Genomic DNA, 14,232 nt, shown 5'->3' with positions numbered 1-14,232 from the left:
TTTTGTGATAAAAAAGTTGTTTTAAAAAATTAATTATTATTTTTTTATGTGAACAGTTATTTTTATTAATATTTTATTATTAAATAAAGTTTTTTTGACAAGATGAAACAATTGAACTGAAATTAGAGAAGATGTAAGAGTAGATACAGTTCTCACATTTAACTGAACTGTAACTGTTGTCAGTTCAGTTTTTAAAAACTGAACCATAAGATAGTATGCTGAACTGTTACTAGAAAGCGTCTGTTAGTATTCTTATGGTCTCTGAGTTTTCTTCTTCTACAAGAAAGTAAATCAAGAATTCATCTGCTGTATAGTTCTTAGAATGGGAAGTCTCCTCTTCCGGCTAAAGAAAGCTCTGGCCAGCAGGATCATCTGNGTAGGCGTGGCGGCCACAGCAACATCGTCCATTTACACTGTGGATCCTCACCAACGTGCGGTGGTTGAGAAGCGGTACGGAGGAGTTGTCCAAGAAACTGTCGGCGTCGGAATCCATTTCCAGATTCCTTTCGTCGAGAAAGCTCATATTATTAGTGTTGGTGGATGGTATCGGCAAACCCACGATAAAACCACCACTAAAGCTGGCCTTGTGAGCTTGAGTTAGGCTTAAAACCCACTTAATTTAAAGAATATACGTGGTTAAGTTATAGTATATCTTTGGTTGCAGACCTCACCTTACAAGCCGGTTTTGTGGGGTTGAGTTAGACCTAGAACCCACTTCTAACATGGTATCAGAGCTATGGTTAGAGCCTATCCTAGCGATATTTGTTGGGCAGATTGTTCCACCCGTTATTGGGCCGTTATCGGACCACCCATTAATATCTNGTCTCACGCTCGAGATGTATATACCTCGGCATGAGGGGGGTGTGTTGGAAGTCCCACATCGACTAGAGATAAGGCCAATTTATAATATATAAGTGGGGTGCAGACCTCACCTTACAAGCCGGTTTTATGGGGTTGAGTTAGGCCTAGAACCAACTTCTAACAATAACTAGCACCACTATCAATAAAAATCAGTACCCTTCTTTCTTGCAACTTCATAGTATTTGTTTGATTTAATCTTCTTGCAGAAAAAACAAATAACTCCATTTGTTTTTGGTCCTTATCTTCTCCTTCTTCAGGCTCTTCTTCCTCTTCATTCTCCCAAAATTAACACCCGAAGGTTCTTATCAGGACATTTATGACAAGGACTGTATGGTTCTCCACATTGAAAACATTTGCCCTCTTCCCTTCGCTTAATATATTCAAGGTAGGGTAAATTCCACAATCCCCTTCTTCTGTTTTCACCTGAATTCAAACTGCCCACCTTAGACTCCAAGTTACTCCCCCTCCATCTATTCTAGTCGTGCTAATGTGACTGGAACTCCCGATTCATTCCAAGTCCCCTTCAATGTTTCTACTTGAGAAACCACTCCCCCACTTCCTTGAAAACAACTTTGATACGAATTATTTCTAGTTGTTGTCCTCTTCCCAAACCTTACATCACTTGAAACTCTAGCGATCTCCATGGCTCTCAATAGATCCTTGGGATTGTGTGGTCAGATCTGGTTTCTAATATTAACATGCAATCTTGCAAAAAAAGTTCATCTGTCATTTTTGTTGCTTGTCCTACTAACATATCAAATTCCTGTATGTATTCTACCACCTCTCCTTTCTCTCTGACAACAGCCAACTTTTCAAATACTGATGCTCTATCCCTTCCTCCAAACCTTCTTATTAACGTTTCTGCCAATTCTTCCCATGAAGGATTTTTGGTTTTCTTCCTCCAAATTCTAAACCAATGATTGGCTCCTCTTTCCATACTGAAGAAGGTCAACATGATTCGATCCCTGGTGAAACCTCCTATACTTCAAAAAAAATTTCAGCCCTAGATATCACCCAATTGGATCCCCTCCTTCAAACAAAGGAAGTTCCAATCTTTCCATCCACGCTTGTTGGTTCTCCCTTTTGTCTTCCTCCCACTCTTCATCAATCTCTTCTCTTCTTCCCACTCTATCCCCGTATACATAACATATGCTTCCTTCAGACCCTTTTTCTATGTTCTTAAGTTTGCGCAAAACATCTTCCATCATATCATTGAGCCTTTGAAAATTGGGTCTAGTTTCCTCCCTAGTCTCCTCAATTGCTCTCTCTACTATGCTCACTCTACTCTCCATGACTCTCTTGATGTTTTTTTTTATCGAGCAAGTCGGACCGGACTGTTAGGTTTCTTGGGGACAAGAAACCAAATTTCTAATTCAATTTAAGAAATTAACACACAAATCTTATTGCACAACAAAAGATAACACTCTAATTCTGAAAAACATAATACAAGAAGACTTCCAACAGCTTCTAAGGGTAGAAATTCCTTTCTACACAGGACAAGCCCTGTTCTAAAACAAAAATACACACACCACCAGGAGGGACCGTTTCCTCCTTAGAAGATAAGCCCTACAAGACTAAATAACTTCCTTTAACCACCCATAACTTGTCCAACTACTGTTAACTATTTTGTAACTTCTAATTTTGAACCTTTTTCCTAACATACACCTTAAAAGTCTTATCAAAGTATGGTTAATGGTTCTCAAGTTTTAGATTTTGGAAGAGATTCCATTTCTCAGCCAGGGAGGTTCTGCTTTTATACTTAATTGAATCTCGTACACTCAATTTCCATTAATACAATCTCTATTCAGTTTTGCCCCATCAATAAAATACTAATAGTTAATCTCCAACCATACTAGATTTGCTCACGCTAATTTCTAAAATGAAGTCTTTGCTTCCACGAGCTTTTAAAACGTGTATAACCTAATGGCACATAGGCTTCCAGGGAGCACCCAATACTGGGCCATCAACTTGCCCAGACAGTGGAATATGTAGATGTACACTACGGCCTTTGGTTTGTGAAAATTTCTCAAAGGCTTTATCTAATGAAACAGGAAATTTTAAAGGTCAAAGCAGAATCGGATTCTTACCAATAGCATAACCAACCAAATTGATAATTGTTAACTTTGTATCAGCAAACAGAACAGCAGACACTAAGACAACCACCCAATCCTTGACAACTCCGGCAACACGAATGGTTAAAGCACTTGTATGTGTAATAACAAGGAAAACTGATAAGTTTAGAGCAAAAGTACAAAGGCAGTTGAGGATGAGCAAAAGAGGAGGGAAGGTCCATGGTCCATGTTCATCCATCTTCGATTTCTCCAGAAATATCCATGGAAGGAATAAACAAATTGCACTGCAGAAGAATCCAAAATTATTTTGGCAAGAATCAGTTCATGATACACCAACTTTCTTCAAACATTTTTGTAACAGTAAGTGAAATTACTAAAAGAAACCCTTGCCTGCAGGGACTAACATAATACATCACGGATATAGGGTTCAACTTAAGACCTTTCGTCTTAACAAAAATCTCCATGAAGATAAGTCTCAGAGCTTCACCAACAACACCTCCCATTTGATAAACTACTCCAACCCAGTTTATGTTTATCTCTCCATAAGAAGCTACTAGGACGCCAAAACTAATCACTGACATGATTAATAGCATTTTACAGCTCATTACTTCAAGTCCTACGGCTACTCCAAGCACAAAAACAGCCACAGGCACTGTGATTGACAATTGAAGAATTAAATTAGTTGTCATATTGGAGAAAAAGTATTGTAAATATAAAATCATTATATGGTATATATCGAACAACTAATCCAAGTTGTTTAACTAATAGATCTGATGGTTTTAAATGTCTCGCGATACACATTTTGTGATTACACTTTCCATTGGCAAATATCATATATGAAAAATGATACCTATCGACTATCAATAATCAACGAGATCACTAAAACTTACTAACTGCCTTCAGCATTTGTGCAAAAGCAACAGAAATGTACAGGTAGGCAGTATTTCCCAGCCAAAGAGTCATCGCAAACATGGCCCCAATTGGCACTACGGAAGTAACATATCTGAAACAATAAAGGTATAATTACAACTGAAATTTGGAGTCCCCATATGTATTTTTAATGCAATAAACTACTATGGTGAATAGACTTGAAGTTAACATACAAGATGTATATGAATGGGTACAAAGTTTCAACCGACCCAGTTTATTCTTATACACCCAACCATGCAAAAGACAACATATATATTGCATTTTATGTTAATTAAGGAAACATAGTCTCTATTTCTTGAAAAGAGAATGATTTTTATTATTATCATTCATATACATTACATTCTCCTTACACCTATTTGTAACAATCTAATCTTCCAAAAAAAAGAAAATAAGGAAAAAATATACTAAAAATAAACTAAAAGATTGTACAGCTATTTTCTCTAATTAGGAAGATTTTCCTCTAATTACAACATGATAGGTTTAGTGGGAAGGTTTATGTGAGAAGAAATAGAGGAGGCAAGTAGTTATAACTTCCTAGTAGGTGGTTATAACCTCCTGCAGTTGTGTTGTGTAGTTTATCTTTTATATTATCTTTATGTTAGATGTTGGTAGACAGTTTTTAGGAGGTTGTAAAAAGGGAAAAATTAGGGAGAGACAGGTCCTCTCGAAAGACCTGGAGCAATGTATGTTGAAGTTCTTCTGTGTTTATCACTTGGGTACATCAGTTGTGGTTTTCTAATTAAGTTCTGTTGAATAATATATTTATCCATCTATCTAGTGAATTCTGTATACCTATCAAATTGGTATCCAGAGCCTCTTTCTTGGTACTATGAGGGCATGTGGGGAGTATGGTGAATACAAGAATGGAATCTAGATTAGATATTGTGGACAAAATGCTGCAGGAATTAATCCAAGATAAGGAGAGACAAGAAAATCAGCCTCATGAGCGCTTTCAGCGTTTGGAGGACATGATTCGAGGTTTAACTGCTGTGGTTGAATCGATGTCTTGTAGTGCTACAAAGGGCGAAACCGCTTCAGTGATGAATGTTGGTCACGGGTCACGTTGGGAAGAAGAGACAAGTCATCATTTGTCTTCCTCCAAATGGAGGAAACTGGACATTCCAGTTTTTGCGGGGGAGGAGGCGTATAGGTGGACTAACCGTCTTGAGCGTTATTTTCGATTGAAGGAAGTCAGTGAGGAGGAACGCATGCAGGCGGTCATAGTTGCTTTGGAAGGAAGGGCCTTAAATTGGTTTCAGTGGTGGGAAACTTGCAATCCAAATCCTACGTGGGAAGCATTCAAGGTGGCAGTTGTCCGCCGTTTCCAACCCACGATGCTTCAGAATCCTTTTGAACTTTTGATTGGCTTGCGCCAATCAGGGTTGGTGGAGGAGTACATAGAGCAATTTGAACAATATGCTGGGTTTTTGAAAGGAATTCCTCAAGATTATTTAGTTGGCATTTTTCTGAATGGGTTGAAAGAGGAAATCAAGGCTGAAGTTAAGTTGTATGAACCCAGCAATCTTCCAGAGTTAATGATGAAGGCTCAAATGGTGGAGGAAAAGGTTCGAATTATCTCCAAAGGTGGCCCTTCCCATGTTCTACGTAATAACAATGTCACCAAACCTATTTCAATGACTCGAAGTTATTCAAAGGACGAGGGCAGTTCATTAGGCTTTACTAATTCCAACAGTGGTCGGGGGAAAGCAGTGCTTCAGCAGGAACATTTCGTAGTGTCAATCAGTCCAATCGAGCGCCTTTTCGAAAATTGTCGCAGGAGGAAATACAGGATAAGGTTAAGAAGGGATTATGTTTCAAGTGTGATGAGAAGTTTGGTCCTAATCATATTTGTCGAAATAAACAATTACACATGTTGCTTATATCTGAGGAGGAATTATCTGGACTAGATACCCTTCAACCTCCTCTTGATTCTCAAGAGGAAGGGACAGTAGAGATAGGTTAGATTTTACAACTATCTCAGTTTACCATGGCAGGACTTACAACCAAGAAATCCTGGAAACTTTGGGGGACCATTGGGCAGGAGAAAGTGGTGGTTTTGTTGGATTGTGGAGCCTCCCACAATTTTATTTCTCCAGATTTGATTACCAGATGTGGGTTACATCAAGAACACACTATTCCATATGTGGTAGAGGTGGGTGATGGACATAAGGTGCATTGTCAGGGGAAGTGTCATGGTTTTGTTCTAGAAGTACAGGGCCTCAAAATTCAACAAGAATTTTTTGTTTTCACATTGGGGAGTGCAGATGTTATCTTGGGATTACAGTGGTTGGCTTCACTGGGTGAGGTAAGGGCTGATTTTGGCAATTTAAGATTAACAATTGGTAAGGGGAACGACGAGCACATCCTTGTGGGTGATCCCACTCTTTCCAAATCAGAATCTTCTTTAAAAAAATTGGTGCGTGCTTTTAACAACAATGGCTCATGTTATGTGCTCAAATGTGACCAAGCGAAGGAAGAGAATGGTAGTATTGTTCCAGTACAACTTCTACCCATTTTGGAGTCCCATAATGACCTTTTTCAAGATCCAGTTGGTCTTCCTCCCAGTCGTCCTTATGATCATGCTATACATCTTCATGAGGGAGCATTTATTCCTAATATTAGGCCCTACAAATACTCTCATCAACAAAAAAATGAGATTGAACGTTTAGTCAAAGAAATGTTGCAAGCGGGAATCATCAAACCAAGCATCAGTCCTTATTCAAGCCCCATCATATTGGTCAAAAAGAAAGATGGCGGGTGGCAGTTTTGTGTAGATTATCAGGCTCTCAATAAGATCACTATTCCCAACAAATTTCCCATTCCTGTCATAGAGGAATTGTTGGATGAGTTGGCTGGTGCAACCACATTTTCAAAACTGGATTTAAAATCTGGTTATCATCAAATTCTCATGAAAGAGGAGGACATTGAAAAGACTGCTTTTCGAACCATGAAGGCCATTATGAGTTTTTGGTTATGCCTTTTGGCTTGACTAATGCTCCCGCCACTTTTCAGGCTTTGATGAATCAAATTCTTAAACCATTTTTAAGGAAGTTTGTCCTTGTTTTTTTTTATGACATACTGGTTTACAGTCCTACTTTGGCTACTCATGTGACTCATCTACAGGAGGTTTTGAAGTTGTTGCAGTGTCATCATTTAAAACTTAATCATAAGAAGTGTATATTTGGCCAACTACAACTGGAGTATTTGGGTCACATTGTTTCCAAGGATGGTGTGGCTGCAGATCCAACTAAAGTGGAAGCTATGACCAATTGGCCAGTTCCAAAAAATGCCAAGGCTTTGAGGGGATTTTTGGGGTTATTAACTAAGGAGGGATTTTGCTGGATGCATGAGGCCCAACAAGCATTTGATGCATTAAAGAGTGTTGTTTCTAAATTGCCAATATTGGCTGTTCCAGATTTTTCCAAATCTTTCACCTTGGAAACAGATGCTTCTAGCAAAGGATTGGGGGTTGTTTTATTGCAAGANGGTCGGCCTTTAGCCTTTTGGAGTCAGNCCTTGTCTGACAGGGGTCAACAAAAATCTGTGTATGAGAGGGANTTGATGGCTATAGTNCAAGCNGTTCANAAATGGAAACACTATCTCATGGGTAGTCATTTTGTTATCGTTACAGACCAAAAGAGCCTGAAATTTCTCACAGACCAGCGCTTACTAACAGAACAACAATTTAAATGGGCTTCCAAGCTGATTGGCTATGATTTTGAGATACGTTTCCGCCCTGGCAAGGAGAATTCCGTGGCAGATGCTTTGTCTAGGAGACAATATTTTATGGCTGTGTCTTTGTTTCAAACGGATGAATGGGAGACTTGGGAAACTGAAGTCCAACATGATCCTAAGTTGGTTTCTCTCATCCAAGAATTATTGCTAAATCCAAAAGCTCGTGAGGGGTATGAGTTGAAGAAAGGAAGGTTGTTCTACCATGGGACATTGGTGTTACCTAGGAACTTTTCTCGCATTCCTAGTATCATCAAGGAGTTGCATGAGTCTCCTATAGGAGGCCACAGTGGGTACTTTAGAACTTTTAAAAGGGTAGCAATGGTACTGTACTGGGAGGGGATGAAGCGAGATATCAAAGAGTTTGTGATGCAGTGTGTAGTCTGCCAATGCAATAAAACAGAGACATTGACTCCCGCAGGTCTGTTACAACCACTACCCATTCCTACCCAGGTCTGGTCAGATATTTCTATGGATTTTATTGGGGGTCTACCTAAGGTACAGGGCAAAGATACTATCTTGGTTGTGGTAGATCGACTTACCAAATATGCCCACTTTTTGGCACTTGCTCATCCTTTTACAGCAGTTCAAGTGGCTGACTTATTCATCAAAGAAGTGGTAAAACTCCATGGGTTCCCTTCCACAATAGTTTTTGACCGTGACAAGCTTTTCCTAAGCACTTTTTGGCGTGAATTATTTAGACAAGCTGGAACCAAATTGAAATTTAGCACACCTACCATCCCCAATCAGACGGCCAAACGGAGGTTGTTAATCGTTGTTTGGAGACTTATCTAAGGTGTATGACAGGGTCTCAACCCAGAAAATGGCCACAGTGGTTGCCCTGGGCTGAATTTTGGTTTAATACCAATTATAGTGCCTCTACAAAAATGACTCCTTTCAAAGCTCTCTATGGTCGTGACCCTCCGCTAATTTACAAGGGCAACACTATTCCATCTAAAGTTCAAAGTGTAAATCAACTCCAACAAGAACGTGATGTGCTACTGCAGGAGTTACGGGCAAATCTATGCAGAGCACAACAGCAGAATCGGGTTCAAGCTAATAAGCACAGGAGGGATTTGGAGTTTCAACTTGGTGATTGGGTTTATCTTAAATTACAGCCTTATAGATTAAAGTCCTTGGCCAGATGACCAAATGAAAAATTAAGTCCAAGGTTTTATGGCCCCTACAAAGCGCTGGAACGTATAGGGATGGTTGCTTACAAGTTAGAACTGCCTGCCCAATCCAGAATCCATCCAGTCTTCCATGTATCTCTCCTCAAGCGTGCAGTCCAACCAACAACTCCTATTCAGGCCCTCCCATCTGCCCTGACAAAGGAATTAATTCTCGATGTTTCTCCCCAAACTGTTTTGGATACCCGATTCAATAAGAATGGTGAATTGGAGGTTTTAATCCAGTGGCAACATCTCCCCTCTTTTGAAAATAGTTGGGAATCAGCAGCTACCGTCAGCAAGGAGTTTCCTACTTTTCACCTTGAGGACAAGGTGAAACTTCATGGAGGGGGTTATTGATAGGTTTAGTGGCCAGGTTTATGTGAGAAGAAATAGAGGAGGCAAGTAGTTATAACTTCCTAGTAGGTGGTTATAACCTCCTGCAGTTGTGTTGTGTAATTTATCTTTTATATTATCTTTATGTTAGATGTTGGTAGACAGTTTTTAGGAGGTTGTAAAAAGGGAAAAATTAGGGAGAGACAGGTCCTCTCGAAAGACCTGGAGCAATGTATGTTGAAGTTCTTCTGTGTTTATCACTTGGGTATATCAGTTGTGGTTTTCTAACTAAGTTCTGTTGAATAATATATTTATCCATCTATCTAGTGAATTCTGTATACCTATCACAACACTAATGTTAATTAGGAAAACATAGACATTTGATATTGGTAGATAATGTTTGTAATAATATCTTCTATTTACCATATTTATGTTTGGTTGCCATATATACTTGTATCATTCTTCATTATAAATATGTTACCCTATGTGTATTTTAGACACAAGGAAAATATACCTAGTTTTTCTTTATAATCAACATGGTATCTAGAACTTAGGTTCTTTGGCATTTCTTTTTTGTCGCCTTTAACACTAAAACTGTTGTCCCTGTCGTTAGTCGCCGCCTCACCGTTGTCAAAGTGTCAATTCAGACCGACAACCACATAGTTTTGATCGCTTCGACCAGGCAACCTCCACACCGCAAGAATTGCCACCATTGGAGCAGCCACACTCCCTCACATGCCATTTAAAGTCACGCCACTGTCTGCTTCGCCACCACCCATGGAGGCACGTCACAACCCCTCTCCGACAGCGATCACTTGCGTCAAGGTCGCCTCTTCATCCTCTTTCTAGACCTGGCCTCGTTGATCCGATCAAACCTTTTTGTTGTTTTAGGGATTTTCTCTCTCTTCTTCCATGGCATCTTCGCTGCCTCTTTCTCTTCTGATATCTCTTTTGCCACCGAGACGGAAAAAAAATGTCAAAGAACCTAAGCTATAGATACCATGTTAAGAAGTGGACTTTAAGTCTAAGTCAACTACAAAAAAAAAGCTTGTAAGGTGAAGTTTGCACCGACTTATATGTTGTAAACTTGCTTTATCTCTAGTCGATGTAGGACATCCAACAAAAGACAACAGAAATGTCAATTAAAAAGTCTAAACCTAATTAACAAATATGCAGAAATATAGGGAGCCAATCACTTGGACACAGGATTAGCATTAGTTTTCAAATCAAAAACATTGCACATGAACTTCTAAAACAAAAGAGGTTCATTTACAGAACAACCATCAAATAAATTACTTGAATCCTTGTAGCCAACACAACATACCAAAAATGTAGCTATCGATTTTTAATTAGTTAACTAGAAATCAAACTCTCATGTTGATGTCTAGAATGGTGGCACCACGAGGAAGAGGAGGAGGTAGGAGCAACCGAGAAGGACGTAGTGGCCAAAGTGAACGTCCTCAATGCTCATAATGTAAGAGAATGGGTCATACACAAGATAAATATTATTCCTTGCATGGCTTTCCAGAAAAAGCCGCTCATGTGTCTAAATTTGATAATTCAGAATCTAGAATTTTTGATGAAGAGTACCAAGAGTTTTTGAGTTACAAGTCTAAAAAAATCTTCTAATCTTGGCCAACCCTCCTCAATGTTAAATGTGTCAACTGCTTGCATCTCTCAATCTATGGAAGGTCATAGTTCATGGATTCTTGACTCAGGTGCCTCAGATCATATCTCTGGTAACATCACTTCATTTTCTTCAATGTCCTGTCTGAAAATTCCTCATTTGGTTACTGTTGCCAATGAATCCAAAATTGCCTCTCAGATAATTGGCAAAGTTTCATTATCTCCTTCACTAAATTTGAATTTTGTTTTGTATATTCCTCATTGTCCTTACAATTTAATCTCTTTGAGTCAATTGACTTGCTCTTTAAATTTTTCTGTAACCTTTTCTACTAATTCCTTTGTTATACAAGAACATGGTATGTGTCGTCTGATTGGAGAAGGACATGAGTCACGAGGACTTTATTTCTTAAAACCTAACTCCTTAGTTTCCTGTTTCACAACATCCCCAAAGCTTTTGCATGATCAGTTAGGCCACCCAAGCTTATCCAAGTTGAAGATGACGGTTCCAAGTCTCATTCTTTATTATAAATGTATTACCCTGTGTGTGTTTTAGACACAAGGAAGATTAATCCTATACCTAGTTTTACTATATTCAACAAGTATCATAGTCTATCCTAAATCTATTAAAAGGGTCACTCATCATGTTGTACAATACTAACGAATGTAAGAATATATTGAGAAAAACCCAAGTTTCAAGTAGATTAGATCCCAAATAGCAAATGCTATGAGATCCCACTTTTAAAATACCAAGAGTCACCAACAGCCAGAGAAATAAAACAATCAAATTGCTCCATACATAAAACCGTATTTTAAATCAAGCATCAACTATAAAATGCTTCTTTTTGTACTCACACTTCAGGAGTCATTCCCTGATCAACCTTCATAACCTGTAAGAAACAGATCATTAACCTGCTATTACATGACAGAAACCAAATAAATAGCACAATACACCAAGCACAAATCCATACCTTCAGAATCTTGGTTAACGAAAAACAAAGAACGGAGGAGAAGACCATGTGAAGTAGAGTCAACCCCAAAGGATAGGGGAAGTTAATTTCCTTAGAGGACAAAACCCACTACAGACACAAATTGAAAAGAAAAATGAGGCATCAGCTACATAACAACACACTTTTTAAGCATTTTCTCCTCGGTTATTCATTCCTCAAATGAAACCACTCACGAACTAAGCAAAATCTAACATCAAACAGGAGACAATAATACTTCCAAAAAAAAAAATCACTCCAATAGACAACCAAACCTGAAATAACCAAATTAAAAATCCAAACGACAACCTCTAACACAAGGTACTCCGCCATTGCCAATACACCGACGTCATTTAACAAATGAGTCACGACATCAAAATTTCCTAATAAAATGAAGAAAACTTTGCTGAATTCCTCAATTCTCTTACACTGAACCAAAGTCCAGAAACAGCCAAATTAAAACACTTCCGTTCCGATTGAACAAAATGCCCAACTACCACTAACAATATCAACTGACAAATCATTCATCATCATATCCAATTCCAATCAACAACAAACGCAGCAAATTTAGGCAAAACAATTCACAGAACAGAAGAAAGCAAATTAAAATAGAAACACGGAACCATAACATCGAATCCTGACTTCGAATTCAGCACGGAGCGATCTTCGCGATATACTTCTGACAAAGCATTTTCAGGTAATATTTATTACGGGGAAACATACGGAGAAGAGAGTGCATGAGTTTAAAGTGATTGGCGATAACCTTGTTGAAGAAGATTTGGCCACTGGAGAGAGCAATGTAGAGAAGAATGTAAGCGTAGGTGCGCAAAGTATCAGTCTTCAGATCCGCCATTGATGCAAAAGCCGTGATGTTTCGTGTTTCAACTTATGACTTCACTGACTCTTTGCGTCCTTTCAAAGATGCATTTGAAACCCGATTTCTAAATGGGTCCGGTCTCGGTTACCCGACGCTCGGTAGAAGAAAATGAAAGAAAGAGGTTCACACACATTTATCTCGTAAGAGAACATGTGAAAGGAAATAAATGGTTAAAAATATAGTTTATTGGAATATAAAAATATATAGAATTTTAATAGTAAAGGATTATGAAGTGAATTTTCGTTAATTTATAATTTATCATAAATAACAACTTTAACGATTTATATGTCATTCTTTATACATCGAGTTCATTAACTTTAAAATATATATTTTTCCTAATTTTCTTTCTTCCATGTATAACTCAAAAGTTGTACTCCTGACTAGTTTGGAGTGGATGTGCACACATTCAACAAAACCTGATAATAATAAAAGAAAAATGTTTGGGAATGATAAATCCAGGATGTGTACATTCACTTCTTCACTTAGAATTGTTGTATTGGACTTGTGTCACATGTTGGCTTGGCTCAACAAATTAAGGGATGTAGGAAATAAAAAATGGAATGCATGAAGTAGCAACCTTAATTTTGAAGTAAAAACACATCCTTTCATCGTTAAACTAATTGATTAGATCAATATGTATTTTTATTCACGTACGTTATCCTAATTAAACAATTTAAAAATCTCAATAAAATGACTTATATAAACTATTTGAAATACATGCTTGCCAATATGGATACATTTCCATTTTTTAAATTGGTTTGATTTCTTTTAATTATTTTTTATATTAAAAAGTTTATTAAAATTGTTAATCAGACACCGAAAGTTTGGATAATTTAAATTGTACCATATTCTTGGCACTATAAGTAGTTAACCACTAGGCCGACCATCAGGACGACTGATTACCAAGTTGACTGACTATCAAGCCGATTGATCACCAGGCCGACTGATCACCATTTCGACCGACCACCAGGCTGATTGACCATTAGGCCAATTGACCATCAGGCAAACCACCCACCAAGCCGACCACATGGTTAGATTATAAACGATAATAGTTCATTAAAATTCTAATGCAGATTAAGGTATGATTGAGTCGTCATTAAGCCAGTAAAAAGTAAAAGCTCATTACAACTAGTATAAGTAAAGGCCTCAGGTGTGACTTTAGGACACAATACACAATATATGTATTATTTGTTGTGCTAACTACTCGGTTACATTATTAACTTGAACTTCGGAGTGTCTTTGCCAGGTACCTGTCCTCACAACTGGAGAAGGAGAAGGGAGAACGAACAATACAACTTGGAGTGAGGTCGAGTAGGAAACCCGTCCAGTTTTCAACGAGTCCGTCCGGTCTTCAAGACAACCTAGAGTGCTTTGAGTAAGGGACTTCAACCCTATACCCGAAACATAAATGATAATTTAATGGTAAAATGTTCTAACAATGTAAATTTATTGACAATAATTTCTTTATTGTTGTTATAATTATAAATTTCAAGATGCATATTTAGCATACATTATCTATTTTAGCGTTAAAATATTAAATAATATAGAAATTACTAATATGCTGTATGAATTAAAACACTAGTTATTTGACAGTGTAAGATTATTTAGGAATTATCATACATGATAATTTCTTCTTTGACAGTGTA

At 38.0% G+C, this 14,232-nt stretch overlaps 2 protein-coding genes across 2 annotated transcripts in view; one reads left to right on the top strand and one right to left on the bottom strand.

Annotated features, from left to right (window-relative positions):
- The window catches only part of LOC106762107 (probable sugar phosphate/phosphate translocator At3g14410), an 18,692-nt gene extending 5,977 nt beyond the window's left edge, over positions 1 to 12,715 (bottom strand). The window contains exons 1-6 of the mRNA XM_014645819.2: positions 12,473 to 12,715; positions 11,695 to 11,802; positions 11,579 to 11,613; positions 3,824 to 3,936; positions 3,324 to 3,585; positions 2,949 to 3,217 (exon numbers count right to left, since the gene is read on the bottom strand). Coding sequence (XP_014501305.1) covers positions 2,949 to 3,217; positions 3,324 to 3,585; positions 3,824 to 3,936; positions 11,579 to 11,613; positions 11,695 to 11,802; positions 12,473 to 12,562 — 877 coding nt within the window. The 5' untranslated portion in view covers positions 12,563 to 12,715. The remainder of the gene's footprint in view (positions 1 to 2,948; positions 3,218 to 3,323; positions 3,586 to 3,823; positions 3,937 to 11,578; positions 11,614 to 11,694; positions 11,803 to 12,472) is intronic.
- Positions 4,686 to 5,783, top strand: LOC111241703. Its single transcript, XM_022781331.1, has one exon. It carries the CDS (start codon positions 4,712 to 4,714, stop codon positions 5,768 to 5,770), a length of 1,059 nt encoding a protein of 352 aa, XP_022637052.1. The 5' UTR covers positions 4,686 to 4,711; the 3' UTR covers positions 5,771 to 5,783.
- Positions 12,716 to 14,232: the final 1,517 nt, after the last annotated feature.

This window comes from Vigna radiata, chromosome 5, assembly GCF_000741045.1.
Source record: "Vigna radiata var. radiata cultivar VC1973A chromosome 5, Vradiata_ver6, whole genome shotgun sequence".
In the NCBI taxonomy this organism is placed as follows: Eukaryota; Viridiplantae; Streptophyta; class Magnoliopsida; order Fabales; family Fabaceae; genus Vigna; species Vigna radiata.
Note: the sequence above shows the minus strand (reverse complement) of the source record. Positions and strands in the feature narration are given on the sequence as shown.